Here is a 15,702-nt window from a genome sequence, read left to right as displayed (position 1 = left end):
TTATAATTGTTTAAAGACTGTGTCTTTATAATAGTTAAAAACATTTGATGTATATAGGAATGGGCTTTATAAGTATTCTATACTTTATTAGCCATTCAGTCATACCTGGTTAGGTTCTTACCTGTAGTCAAAATACAAAGGGAGTTTTTAAAAGTAGAATCCAACTGTAAGTGTTGAGTGCACACAGTGGATATATATGGTGAGGTGCTACATGAACATATAGAAGATACTGATTCCAGTCCTGTTGATGTCACTTTTAAGCAAATTACTGTACCTTTTTGAGCTTCAGTGTGGGGATCCTGATAATAATTACTGTTCAGAGAATTCTGAGTACACCATGAGATAGGTTACGGAAAGGACATACTCCACTATCCACTATTCAAAATACGTTAATTCTATTCATCTCTGACTAACAAAAAAAGTGATTTGATGAAAGACTTTGTCAATAATGTTTTCATTTTTGAACTCTTTGTACCACGGTGATTAGTAGATAAGCAGATACATTTGGTAATCAGGTAATCATATAATTTTAGAACCAGAAAGGCTGGCCTGTGTTTTACAGATGAGAAAATAAAGGACCAACAACTTCAAATGACCCACCTGCTACCACGTAGTGGGTCAGTGACAGAGTGAAGTTTCGAACCCAGATCTTAGGACTCTTCATTGTGTGGTGCTCTTTCCACTCTGCATGTCAGATGTGGCTCTTCCAGGGTTGCCCTTTTCCAAATGACAGTTCTGTGACTATGGTTTATTCAGAGGACCTAACAGGCTTCAAGTCTCTTCTGTCCTTGGTCATTCTTGTTTGGTCAGTTGTAGAGTTTTTGCCAGACCGGAAAATAGAATAAAGTTCTGCTGTCAATTAATTGTGGAATATAATCTCATGCACATGTTCTTGTTTTTGAGTATAACGTAGAGAACTTGAGCAGAAACCCCATTATAACGTAGTAGTTCATGAGTCAGTTATAATTTTTGTCAAATCATGACCCCCAAATACATCACTGGTCCTGTCTCTGAAATACAAACATTATGGAAGCCTGCAATATATTTTAAAAGATGTATTTTTGATGATGTTTGAGAAATATTTAGTCCTTAGATCATAAACATTTAAACCTTTGAATGTTTAAACAAAGGTAGTTTGTTTAAACAGGATGTTCACCATTGCTGTGTTTTGGAAAAGGAGAAAAAAAGTTAACAAAATACTGAACTTAAAGTATAATAAAAAGATGAATTAAGGAACTGGTTAAAGCATAAAACTGTGTGTAATTTTCTTTATAATAAAGTTTTCTGAAACTCTCTCTCAGAAGATTAGATTTTATAATACAGATAATTTACCCCTTTACAGGAATTTTTGTATTTTAGGTGGTCACACTTAATTGGCAATCAGGTACTCTCTAAAAAAGATCTTATAAAGTTTGTTTAGCAAATCTAAAGCTATCATAATACGTTTTTAAAAACCCACACATATGAATACTTTATTTAAGAAAGGATTATACAATTTAGCTATTTAACCTGATCAAATTAAAATCTGAGGTTTCTCTAACTCATGACTGTTTGTACGAGAGAGTAACATAAATACCTAACAAAGTGCCACAGGAAATAACATGTATAATGATTTTAAATCTTAAAGAACCAAGTATAGCCTTGATCAAATGCACATGCAGTGATATTTCTGTAGGAAAAAGTATTTCATAGGATTATGATAGTATAATAATCTAATATCAACGCTTAATTAAAATCTTGAAAAAAGTTGTCCTGGCTACTTCATTAACATCTGTCAGTGAAATTGCTTTTAAGAAAAAAAATTGACATAAAAAAGACCCTCAGAGTATGATTGCTCTTTAAAAAGTTTGGGACAGTAGTCATAGAAAACCTTAGAAGTCCTAGCTACTCTGGGGTTTAAAAATGGTTAGAATCCAAGAAATGGCTAGAGTACATACATTGAAAAATTATCTATTTTTTAAAATGAAATTCTTATTTTCAGCTCAAAGTGTATATAAGACACAGTTATTATTGCTATTATATTTTGGGATGAAATTTTTCCTAATATTCTAGACTAAATTATAGCATTCTTCAGTTTTTTTTGTAAATTATCTTCATTACTTATATGTAAGTCAGAGAATGCATAGTATAAAAGCCACTACTACAACACTATTTTCAACAAATACTCATTATAAGTATTTATGTATTGAACGTAATTAAAAGAAAACTTTCCAGATTTTTTTTCTTTTTCTGTTAACACGTTGCGTACGGCGGGGTTTAAATCCCTCGTGAAGATTCTCGTGATCCGTACGCAACGTGTTAAGGCAGCTATGTAGAAAGGGTGGGCTGTATTTGGATACAATAAAATCTGCCTCTTAAATTATTTTCCATTTCACTTCGTTTATGTGTAAGGTATCTTATATGAATCTTAATTGTTTTTAAGATGCCACAGATGTAAACTTTATGATCTCGATATTTGGTGATCAGTAGAAAAAAGTACTGCTTAAATAAAAAACTGGAAGATTTCTCAAATTAGGTGCCTGCCAGGTCAAGAATGCTCATAATACTTTCATTATTATCTGCCTTTACCCTTGCTCCTACCTCCTGGGGAGTCTTGTTTTTGCCGGTCATAGGAACCAAATTGTCCCCATACCATCAGGTGTACCATTTCTTTCGATAACTATCTGTAATGACAATTCTTTTGAAGTTGAAATAGAAAAAGATAGAAAATAATAATATCACTACCAGAAAGAAATAAGTTAGTCAGGGTTTTGCTGCTCCATGCTTCAGGAGATTCTACACAAATTGAAGCAGCACAGACCTGGGTTTGAATCTCTTACTGTGAGAACTTGGGCGAGTGATCACTCCAAATCCATGTCTCTGTGAAATGGATTTTGTGAGGATTAAATGGAATTTTGTATGTGAAGCCCATGGCACAGTGCTTGGCATGCAGTGATCACCCTTTCGTGCCCTCATGCAGAACCTGATATGGACCAGTAGAGGGGGCTTCTAAGCATTTTTGAATGTCTCCATTTTTATGTAGTTTCATCTTTCTCCAAAAATTTCAGCAGAGTTTGGATAAGGGATAACACAAATAAAATTTAAGATCTTGGCTATCATTTTATGTAACAGTATTTTTAGATTCAAAGCACTTCATTGCATTTGGATATTATTAAAAATCCTAGCAGTTAAAAAAATACACGTGCGTGTATCCATTTTATTGGCTCCAACAAAGAAACAAGCGAAGTCGTCTGTGGAACAGAAATATAAGATACTGTGTTTTCCCTTGTTGCTGAAGATATTTTCTGTTTAGTACTTGAAAATTTAAAGTTTTTCATAGAAAAATCTCATTTCCGTAAAACGCTTAGGTTCTTCCAATGATCCATCAGCCTCCTTATTAAAATCTCATAACTCACTGTGACATTGCTTTGCAGCATGATTTCAAAAGAATTTACCCTAGCCAAATTGATGAGCAAATTGCTGGCGTGTTTTAAATTGGGTTATATGAGTTAGAAATGGGAGTGTCAGTGGAGGATATTTCACTATTTGGACTTTTTGCTATTTAGATAGAGAAATTAAGAGTGAATGCCTATTACTCATATAGTTATCTATTTATTAGATAGATAATTAAAGAGTGAATGTTTATCCTGAAAACTGCTGGGACTTTAAATATGTCATTCTCATTCATGAAACAAGATGGCATTTTGAATACACCTTAGGTAAAATTAATTAAAACATAATTTAACGAGTTAATTCATTACATATAACAATAAACCTCTAATAATGTACATTCCTATACAGAAGACTCTGATTTAAATAGGTCTGGAAACTAAAATAGATTGTAGTTTTTATTACTTGCTTATTAGGATTCTGAAATACTCTTCTTAAAAAGTTTAATTTTAAATGCATTTTCTCACACTTAAGGTATATATGATCAAAATGAAAACTAGCTAATGAATTTCCAGTCTCATAGCATTACTGTACAGCTGCACTGTCCACTATGGCAGCCCCTATCCAATATGGCTCCTCTGAATTGAGATGTGCTCTGAGTGTAGAATTCAAACACACTGGATTTCAAAGACTTAGTATGAAAAAATGTAAAACCTCAGTACTTTTTATATTGCTCACATGTAAAAGGGTAATATTCTGTATACCATATTGAGCTAAAAATAAATATCATTAAAATTATTTAATTTGTTTCTTTTTAGAATGTAGCAAACAAATGTTTAAAATTACATACGTAGTTTACATCATATTTCTCCTGGACAGAACTGTTCCAGAGAATGATTTCTGAAATAGTTAAAACATCATAGAAGGGCATTGCCCAAGGGATGTCACTTTATGAACAAATTAAAAATATGCCAAACATACTGGGGTTATGAAGGAAAATTTTACATATGCAATTTGAGAAAAGAAAAGATGGATGGAGGAAACAACCATGTATAGCTACAGCTACTGTATAAAATAGGATAGAAAATTGATATCTACAAAATTATTTGAGCATTGATAAAAATTCTTTAAAACACGCTATTACTTTCTTGAAAATGTAGCTTTTGTAAGTCCAGCAGATTTTATCATAGTCTAAGAAGATACATGTTTTTAACTTAATATAATAGTGAATATCGACTATCACATGTATACAAGGTCTGACAATTAAGTTCGCGAACTCATCCTAGAAAAAGTGCTACATACCTCATGCTGAATATCACTACGGACACTTTCTAAGTGCTCCCCTTGGGAAGCTATGCACTGACACCAGTGCCTAGCCCGCCCTTCAAAGCAGTTTTGGAACTCTTTTTCTGGAATGACCATCAGAGCTGTCCTCATATTACCCTTGATGTACTGAATGTCATCAAAAAAATGTCTCCTTTCAATATTTCCTTTATCTTCTGGTAAAGAAAGAAGTCATTGGGGGCCAGATCAGGTGAGTAGGGAGGGTGTTCCAATACTGTTATTTGTTTACTGGCTAACAACTCCCTCACAGACAGTGCCGTGTGAGTTGGTACATTGTCGTGATGCAAGAGCCATGAATTGTTGGCGAAAAGTTCAGGTCATCTAACTTCTTCATCCAGCTTTTTCAGCACTTCCAAATGGTAAACTTGGTTAACTGTCCATTTGGTAACAATTTATAATGAATAATCCCTCTGATATCAAAAAAGGTTAGCAACATTGTTGCAACAAGTTTGCAATCTTAATTGTCAGACCTCATATTCGGTATTGGAAATATACGACAAAAGCATATTACAGTGCATGGCATAAAGTAGATGCCCAATAAATATGTGATGAATAAATATATGATTGAATAGGAGAGATGGGTAGGGATCTTTGTTGGTTTTGTTCATGGCTTATCTGAAGATATTAAAATAGCTCCTGACCCATGAAGTGCTCGCAAGAAATAGTTGTGAAATGAATGAAGATAGACACACACACAAATTAAATAATAAAGAAAATAGAGTCCTCAGAGAGCAATTACTACCAATATGTTAAACTAGTTCTCATTATTCAAAGGGTACCAATTATTTTAAAACATTACTAACTTTATAGCTGTTTTAATAACATTTACTTTAATTATGATCTTATTTTGATATTATCTTATATTTTAAGTTACACATAAAAAATACGGAGACAACTGGAATAAGACTCAGGAATTAGTGCTTCAAAAGTTGTGAACTTGTGAGCATCAGTTGTGTTGCTTCCTTTGGCTTAAACTAGGATGAAATCATGATTTCAGGGTAAAAGAAATCCTTAGTAAACATAGGTATAGGGCTGGCCCGGTGGCTCAGGCGGTTGGACCTCCGTGCTCCTAACTCCGAAGGCTGCCGGTTCGATTCCCACATGGACCAGTGGGCTCTCAACCCCAAGGTTGCTGGTTCGACTTCCCCAAGGGATGGTGGGCTGTGCCCCCTGCAACTAGCAACGGCAACTGGACCTGGAGCTGAGCTGCGCCCTCCACAACTAAGACTGAAAGGACAACAACTTGAAGCTGAACGGCACCCTCCACAACTAAGATTGAAAGGACAACAACTTGACTTGGAAAAAAGGCCTGGAAGTACACACTGTTCTCCAATAAAGTCCTGTTTAAAAAACAAAACAAAACAAACAAAAAAACCCACATAGGTATAGTAATTGGATACTTAAGATTCAAGTAGAAATATTAGAATCACTTATTTCATAAAAAGCAGAAAAAATAAGTGCATTTCAATAAGATTGTAATTGTAGAAAGATACAAATGTGAAATTTGTATTATAAGTTTATCGCAAATTCCATTTATTTCTGGATGTGCATAAAACAAATGAATTTCCTTTGAATATTTTTCTTCATTAGACTCATACACCCGGGAATAATTTCTTCACTATGAGTTTTCATAAAGTCCAGATACATGAGGGGTATTTCAATTGGCTAATAATAAAATGAAGGGGTAAAAATTAAATTCAGGGCATATGAAGAGAATAGAGTAGGTCTAAAGTTGTTGTTTCCATATTTAATTGACAGGAACTGTGTTATTTGTAAAGGGTCCATGGTTCAAATCCACTTCATCAGGGTCTCCCTGAGGTCATCATTTGTTAGATGCTCTGCTGTCCTCATCTCTCTCCATTGTATGCACTGGTGACATTGAACTTTGGGCTCTTTCAACTCTTGTCTCTGGTTTCTTACAAATGCTCTTTGGATGCCTTCCCTATACCCCATCACCTTACCTAATTCCAGCTTTAATATCCTCTCTAGGGGGAGATCTGCTCATTCCTTAGTTTTTGCTAAATTTTGCTATGAGCTCATATAACTCCCTTACTTCCCCTTCAGAAACATTATTAGACTTTCTCCATAAAGAGCTGAGTTATTTAGTTTTGCATGTATTTACATAAGTTATTGTTCTAATGGCTGTTTTCAATAAGCTCTACAACCCCCAAAGCCTTTCCTTTTTAACTTGAGTATAGGGACTCATTATTTCTAAATAATGTATGATTTTATCCACTGGGAACATGATAAAAACAGCTTTTCTTTATCAATTGCTAGGGAATTATTTACTTTTCTGTGTTTTCATAAAATTCCTAAGTCATGTAAGCAGGACATGTTATAAATTAATTAGTGGAATATCCCTCTCTGAAGGGTTAAAGGATTGCCAGTCCTGATCAAGCCCGCTCTCTCTCTGGCTCTTGATATGGTGTTGACAGCCAAGCAAAGAGCTTCTTCAATAAATCCACTCGCATATTCAAGTTTTTCCAGATGTGAGAAGTAATTAAATCTTTGCATTTACTGAAGCCTTCCTTGTATGCTTTTCAAGAGGGCGCTGGCATCTGTGGTGAATTAACTCTGCTTGAGTGTGTGTGTGTTGTGTGTACGTGTGTGTGTTGTGTGAATGCACATATGCACAAGCACATGTGGGCATTTGCCAATAGTCCAATGAGATCAGACCTGAAAACAAAACAAAACAGAAACCTAATTTCAATAAACACCAAGAATTGTTATAGCTATATTTCACAATTGAGAAAATTGGGCTTTATTTAATTAATAATGCGTTCTTCTTTTCTATTTTTGTTGAATGTTAAAGGAAAGAAATGAGGGTGATTAAATTATTTGCATCTGTTAAAGGATTTTTAAAAAAATGATAAATTCATGATTTTCATAAAACAAAATGAACACATTTCAAAGATTTTAACTCATTAATTAATGAGGGCACCAATAAGATGTTACAATTGGTTCAAAGGTGAATTTGAAGAACTACACATAAATGAGTGATAAGGAGCGCTGAAATACATTTACAAATAGACACAGAAAGGGTCTATCAACAGGGCAACAGTCACTGCTTTCCCCCAGGATACTACTTATTTGCATTTATGTAGATAAGGTGTCATTAGCATTGTTATCAGTTTTCAACAATTTATGGAGTTGTAAAATAGTTCAAAGACAGTGAAAGGCCAAATTGGCCAGAAGGTAACACCAGATAAGACATCAATTACTTATATATATATATATATATATATATATATATATGTGTGTAATTTTTTTCCTCCAGTTTCAATCTTTCACAATTTTTCCTGACATCTCACACAAAACTCTAGAAAAGAGATACTATTTGAGACAGCCAAGCTGTCTGATAGTGCCTGACCCTTTGATTCTGGTTACAAGTCACCTAGAGGCCACTCAAATCTTGAGCTTCTTTCTGGTGGAAGTGATTATGGTATTAGCTTCGTTATTATTGAAACTGAACTAATAACCTCAAGTAAGTAGCAAATTAAACCAAAGTCTTTCAGTTTACTGGGTGCTTTTGTTAATGTAGATTCTGTAAGAATACTTTCCCCCGCCCCCTGCCAATATATTTAGAAGAGTACATATTTTTAATCTTGCCATCGCAACCACACCCAACATGGAATTTGTTGTGTTGAAAGTTATTTGCAGTTTATTGTTCTCCTCCTCCTCTAATATCACTCTAGGAATGTGGCTCTCATTTGTGAGTAAGAGCTATATCTGTGAAAGCGGGAATAAAAATACAGAAAAACACCCCATTAAATCTTATTTTAATGGCACAATTGGTAAGGTTGACAATTATTCAAGTTGCTTTGTATTCTTTTGATTTCTAACTAACAAACAGTAATGAAATAGCCATTGAAAAGAAGAAGATAGGTGTGATGGCTGTAAATTGTAAAAATAGATTGGGCTAATATTAAGCAGAACTCTTCTCTTTTGTAAAGAAGACAAATTGCCCCAGAGAGCTTACATTTCTTGTTTTAAGAAATGATTCCTCCCCCTCATCTATTAGTAAAGTTCTCTTTTGGACAGATGCCTAAGGATGAGGAACTATATGAAGCAAAAGGAAAATAACCAAGAATTCAACTGAGAACGTTCTGGGGGATAGTCATTAAAAAACAAACAAATACCAACCAACCCACCAACACAAAACCAGGCAACTGAAAATGAGTAGGTGAAAGATTGCCAAGGCAGAGAAACAAGTCAGATGAACTAATCCCCCTCTCACCTAACCATTTAGGGTGAATGTTTTATAATAAGAAATCTTGAATTACGTTTTAAAATGGAAAAATTCAGTTTATGTCTGTAAGTTTTCTCAACCCGGAACTGAATCTCAGTCTACTATTTCAGTTGTTCATACGGATTTTTATTTGCAAGTCAGTCATCATGTTGTGGAAAAACACATTTTCTATCACTGTAAAGAAACAAAAAGGAGAAAAAAGTGAAATAAGTATGACATATTTGTCAGAACTGAAGAGATTCTTGTCTCATGTGACCTTCAGAGCACTGAAGACAAAGTACTATATGACTCACGATAGCAGTATAGCCGGTTTCCTTGGCCAGGGGCTGTGTCCCTGAGACCTGAATTATCCTAGGGACTGCATTTTCTATGGAAATACACATAAACATCAAACTCTAAAAAGATCAAAACCTTCTGTATTATAACACACAAATTAGCTCTTATCTTTTGGCTGCTATGCTCTAGTAGGTCCTTCTGGCCTTAAAAAACATATTGGTGGTATAGAGTTTTACCTTTCAAATGAGAAGATTCTTTCATATCAGGTGCTTTTCCTGGAACGGTGTACCTTTATTTGATAGTTAAAAACTCTTGTGTTTGTAAGGGCCTTTGCTATTTGTAAGTTGCTTTTCTTTTATTAACTTCTGATAATTCAGTTTTTCTGTTTTTAACTATGGAGAGTTAGAGAAGGATTAAGTAATTTGTCCTAGAGGATGTGGAAGAGCCAGACCTGGAAGTAGGGGGTCTAGCTGTAAGTAATGTGATCCTCATGTTGGTCTCATTCTGGTCAGCGCATGGATCTAGTACTAAACAAAAAGTAGACAACATAAAATGAAATGCTCAGTAAGTAAAAGGGATTAGCAACTATACAGATACTCCCTTTTTGAGGTGCCCCAAAGTGAAAACATGCATTAAAATATAACATTTAACTTTTTTTTTTTTTTTTTTAAAAAGGATGATAGGGAATTTTGAAACATGATAGCTATCCAAGAAGAACAATTTATTTTTATTCCTGAGTCACATTTTGGAGCTATTGACAAGAGTACTTTGCTGTGATAAAATGCAGGACTTAAAACTTGACATGAATTTTGTATTATACCTATAGGTGAAAGGAAAAATGCATTCAATCAAAAGTAATAATGTATCTAGCTTGCCAAACAATCCATTAAAGAGTTCTTCCATCAAGTCTTGAATGATGGGTTTGTTATTTTCTACCTTATCTTAGCACTAAGTATGTTTTACTCACCATTGCATCTCTAACACCAAGCACAGTCCCTGGCATAACAACACTTACATGAATATATGAATGTTGGACTTTACTTAAATTCTGGTCCTAGTGCTCCATTGAATAACTTTGTAAATAAGACAAATAATTAATTTCTCTTGCCCTTACTTTTGTCCTCTGTAAAAGAGAGGGCTTCAGCAGGCTTGATTTCTTAAGGATCCCTGTGGCTTTAAAATTCTGATTCTAAAATCTCAAATGCAAAATTTGTGTTCACACTGCATATGGTATTGGGTTTTGCTTTTAAAACTTTCGTGCATAATCTCAACAGATTATTTTCTTCCAGCACAGTGGAGAGCCAGTAAGAACTTATTACATGATGGAAAATGAGAAAAAGCAGCCGTTGCAGTCTGATGAAGGTAATTCACCATGGGGAAGAGATATCACCATGAGCAACACAAGTATTGTTACCTCATACACAAGTATTATTACCTCAAACACTAGTATTGTGACCTCAAACACAAGTCTTGTCACCTCAAACACAAGTATTGTCACCTCAAACACTTGTATTGTCACCTCAAACACTAGGATTGATACCTCAAACACTAGTATTGTCACCTCAAACACAAGTATTGTCAACTCGAACACTAGTATTGTCACCTTGAACACAAGTATTGATACCTCGAACACAAGTATTGATACCTCAAACACAAGTATTGTCACCTCAAGCACTAGTATTGATACCTCAAACACTAGTATTGATACCTCAAACACTAGTATTGTTACCTCAAACACTAGTATTGTCACCTCAAACACAAGTATTATCACCTCGAACACTAGTATGGTCACCTCAAACACAAGTATTGTCAACTTGAACACTAATATTGTCACCTCGAACACAAGTATTGATACCTCAAACACTAGTATTGTTACCTCAAACACTAGTATTGATACCTCAAACACTAGTATTGATACTTCAAACACTAGTATTGTGACCTCGAACACTAGTATTGTGACCTCGAACACAAGAATTGTCACCTCAAACACTAGCTAAGAGGTGCATCTTAGGCAGCTATGGCAAGATTTTTCTCCCTATACTTCTAGAAATTTGCAAGAAAAGCTTATAGAAAAAGTTCTTCCTTGTTTCCAAATAAAGATAATGTAACAGATCTATAGAATATTAGATTATCCTGGCAGAGTACTTGATGGAATCAGTCAGAGTCCACACCTTTTGCTCCTTTATGGAAGAACCACAAAATAAGGAGAATTTGTGTAGAATTCTCTACACTAGCATGACATGGCTATTATTTTTATGTTGTTTTCCAAATTCAGCACCTGTGGGACATTTGTTTCTGGCATTTTTTGGTAAGCAGGATATATGATACTATAAGTTAGATTGTATCAAAAACTGTTTCATGAAAAGACCAATGACTCTTCTAGAACACTATATATATATATATATATATATATATATATATATATATTTTTTTTTTTTTTTTTTTTTTCCAGAATAGAACAGTGTTTCCCTAAGTAATACTTCACAAAAGAATGGTAGTTTTCTGGAGTATTGGGTATCATTAAAAAATAGGTAGGTAGGCAGCTAAGTAGATAGATAGGTTAGATTAGATTAGATGGGTAGGATTTCATGTTTGGGGAATGCTGGATTAAGCAAATTTAAATATTTTTCTTGGTCGAAGGTCTTCTCAGAGCTTCTAATGTGTGATTATGCCATGTGGATCTCTAAGTGGCTGAGGCAGATACTGGTACACAGGTTTCCCGAAACATGTTTATTTAAGAATCCCATTTTCCCCTCCAGAGTATTCATAAACTTTAGCCTCATGGAACACAATTTGAGAAATAATCTATACATGATGACTGTACAAATTTCCTTGTCAGAATTTTAGTTTAGGCAAGGCCAAAGCAATTAAAAAAATAAATGTCAAACTGGATATGCTATCAAGAGAAAACAGCGTTATATTTGGTTACTTAGGATGATGTATTATTTTGAATAAAATTGTATTTTATGTAATTACTTTCATTATTCACAATAGGGTATTTTTTATGTGCAACACATGATATGCTGTGGCTGTATTAATTTAGCCTAGGACTTAAAAACCTAGGATTTAAAGCGTAGGATTTCATTGATAAATTATAAGCTGGACAGAGTCTTAGAATTGCCTAAATTGACATTAAAGGACTTGTTTTGAGAAATACCATGTATTTTAAATTATATAACTGATGACATGTGCCACATTATTGTATTGTGGTACATGTCATCACTGTAATAGTTCATTTTTCCCAAGTTTTCCAAATGTATTGCATACTCAGGAATATACAAGTAACTAATGAATTTGTAAATTTGACACAATGGGCAGAATTCAAAGAGTATGACTGTTATTTTTTGAACCAATGATATTTGTAGAATTCTTAAATGATATACCAACCTATGTTCACTGCAACTTCTCATGTTTAATGATGATTATAATTAAAATAATATAGCAGTATAAGATTAAAAGTCATAATTAAGTCAGAATAGATTCGTTGAAGGGCTCAAAGGTCTTTTCATAATAAATTACTAGCCTTTAATCAGCAAATATAAAGTATTTTTTAGAATGTGAGAAGTACATATATGTCTCTTAAAATATTTAATTTAGATTAGTGAAATGAGTTTGAATGATCCAGATTCACGATAGCAGATCAGAGCTATGTCTGATATTCCAGTGAGAGCTTTATTTAGAAGGAATTGAGGAATCTTTGCGATAACAGGCTTTGGACTGTGCTATCTTGAATGTGATAGCTAAGTAGTTTTTCCCAGAATCGTGAAGTCTTTTTCAAGCTCTTTTGTGAATTGAATAAGTAAAATGTAAATAAATTGTCTTTTCTGGATTTCTTAACCCGTTCAAAGAAGGTTGACTTTACATTTTCATAAAATGGAATTTTGCCTGTTAAAATGTTACTTCCACTTGGGAGGCGAGTCCTAGCCGACCTCCGGCATCTGTTCCATCCACTCACACAGAGTTGTGATAAGGAGAGTGAAGTGTGAGCTAAATAGGGAGGAGGCCTGGGTAAGCTCATTTCTGCCAAACACCAGACTCAAGAGTGCTGCAGTACATAAAAAGTGCTACATTAGTGAATTACAAACTACATGCATAGACAGAGAGGGTAAAAATGAGGGTCCCTGTATCTGAGGATGTAAAAGATGAAACTGAAGAGGAAAATACAGAGGAAGACGAAAATGAAGACGACAAGGTGAGTGGGCAAGCACCTACTGAAGAAGGGTATTTGTTCCTCTCAGTTGATGATTAGAAATATGTTTCCTTTCCCTTTTTTCCGGATAGGTATTCTTTAAGCCTGTTATTGAAGACCTGAGCATGGAATTGGCCAGAAAATGCACTGAACTCATTAGTGATGTAAGTGGCTTATGCAATTTCTGTCTTATTTTGCATTGCATGGGTGGCACTATTACGTCATGGAATCATAGAGCCGGAGAGAAAAACCTTGAAATCGTCTATTAAGACACAATTATTTTCCAGATCATGGAATTGAGTCCAGAAATTTTAGGTGGTTTCCCCAAGGTCACCCATAAAGAGAATGTCTGCAGAAGCAGAATGCTGTGCTTTAGGGTTTTCGCACAGCATTCATAAAGCATTGAATTGAGAGAATATTCCTTTCGAGAACACAAAGCCTTTTACAATTTGTATAATGATGTAATTTGTTTTGAGAGGATGTCTGCCTAAATGAATGATTTAAAAAAAACCATTTTGGGGACTTTTTGAGGCATCTGATGAACGCAATAGTTTTCCAAACCAGAAAAGTATGTATAGCACCTATGTGCATATAATGTTGATATCCAATATAGGATACATGGATAACTGAATGACGTGCTAAGAACCCTGAACTAAATGATGATGATGATGATGATATCAGTGAAAAGGAACGTTTTTGTTGTGACTTTTTTCATTAACTGGGATTGGTTTATATTTCAAGGGAATCCTAGAATTATAGAGTTAAGTCACATATTTTTACAGTAAATTAGAATTCTGGAAGCACAAGGAAAAGTATTGCTCACTAGGGATGAGAGTTTAGACTATCATTAAAACCTTTGTAAGGGAATTGCTGGGACAGAAGAAAGATGGAGCATGGAAAGTGAATAGATGCCTGCATCCGTATTTAGAGAGGTGAGAACAATAATGGTTGTTCTGTTGTGAATGAACAGAGTGATCAGAATATTTTACAAATGTTTATTTTCAATCCTGGGCAGTTAAAGGAATTCAATCCTGGGCAGTGGGGTAGTGTTCTGGCAAGTTCTCTGAAGTCAACCTGTTTGAATCAACAGTAACCTTGGGCAGGCTGGCTGAGCTCAGTCCCTTAAGCGGGACATGTGTAATAATAAGACTGAGTAATAGTGACACATCTGAAATGTTTAGTAAACTGGAACATTGTGGGTACTCAAGAAATGCTAGCTGTTACTAACTACTACCTGTGTAAATGACTTGTATCCATGCAACCTCGGTTTATGTATAACTCTGTGCTGCCTTGTAATTTGTCAGAAAGAACCAAAGGATGGTGGGAATCATACCCCTGCCAGGCATTGCAGCTTGTGAGGTAGGTTCTATTATTTTTCCCATTTTAGAGGTAAGGAAGTAAAGGCTCAGAGACACTCAGTAACTTGCCTGGGTCACACAGTTAAGCAGTGGGCAGTAGGACTTGAACACAAAACCCTCTCTCTTAGCCGTACACTGGTCTTTTTCCTGGTCCCAAACTTCAATTTAAAGACAAACCTTCAAGTCCCTTAGTTTTGTTTTCTAATTCATTATATTCTGAAGGGGCTTCCATGTGCTTACCCGAGCCTTTTTGTTTGTTTGAAGGCAATCTGTCTACAGCCTATGTCACCAAGAGAACTTGGTATATTTTTGCCTGCTCGTACAGTCCCACATCCTGAAGCTTTAAGAAGCAGTCTCCCATTGTTGATCAAATCACACAGCTAGTGAACCACAGACATGGGATTTGAAGCAAGGGCTGTCTGACTCCTAAGCCTTGGTCACCATGACGTCCTTTCTTTCCTGCCGTGTGGCAGACGTTGTGTTCTGTGCCACAATGAACCACTGGCATAGGTTCTATGAGCCTCAGTTCAGAGGTGGTACAACCTAAGGCCCAGTAGCTTGCCCACGGCCACCTGGCTAGTCAGGGGTAGGGACAAGATTCAGGCTTAGGTCCAGCTAAGTCCAGAGCATGGCTGGTAGCCACTCATCACTCTGCTCCATTTTGTTAGATAAAAAGGGAAGTTTTGTGGGTTTCTTTTCATGGAGCAGCCTTTCATTCTGTCTTTCTTTGTACCTCTTCTAGCTTGCATAGGTCTTTATTGGGGTGTGATGACCAGATCTGTGCCCAGCAGTCCAGGTGTGTGTGGTCTGTGATTGTGTATAGGGTGGGACGATGTTCCCTTTTGCTCCCTCGATGCTTTGTGATAATATTTAGAGTTTCCTGGACTTGGAGGCTGCAGAGAGCTGTTGGACATCAT

The 15,702-nt window shown here is 35.3% G+C and overlaps 1 protein-coding gene across 8 annotated transcripts in view; it reads left to right on the top strand.

Annotated features, from left to right (window-relative positions):
- NEBL (nebulette) overlaps nt 1-15,702 on the top strand; it is a 160,798-nt gene that overhangs the window by 40,044 nt on the left and 105,052 nt on the right. For 4 of the 8 annotated variants that reach the window (XM_088789091.1, XM_088789087.1, XM_088789086.1 and 1 more), the window contains exons 1-2: nt 13,244-13,430; nt 13,520-13,591. In XM_088789091.1, coding sequence (XP_088645217.1) covers nt 13,350-13,430; nt 13,520-13,591 — 153 coding nt within the window. In that variant the 5' untranslated portion in view covers nt 13,244-13,349. Of the gene's footprint in view, nt 1-10,527; nt 10,601-13,243; nt 13,431-13,519; nt 13,592-14,731; nt 14,787-15,702 lie in introns of those variants that run through there. The other 4 variants (XM_088789088.1, XM_088789084.1, XM_088789082.1 and 1 more) reach the window with 4 other exon arrangements.

The sequence above is a fragment of the Rhinolophus sinicus genome, chromosome 1 (genome assembly GCF_057876585.1).
Source record: "Rhinolophus sinicus isolate RSI-liver-muscle chromosome 1, RSI-T2T, whole genome shotgun sequence".
Classification (NCBI taxonomy): Eukaryota; Metazoa; Chordata; class Mammalia; order Chiroptera; family Rhinolophidae; genus Rhinolophus; species Rhinolophus sinicus.
This window is presented reverse-complemented; position numbering and strand designations above follow the sequence as displayed.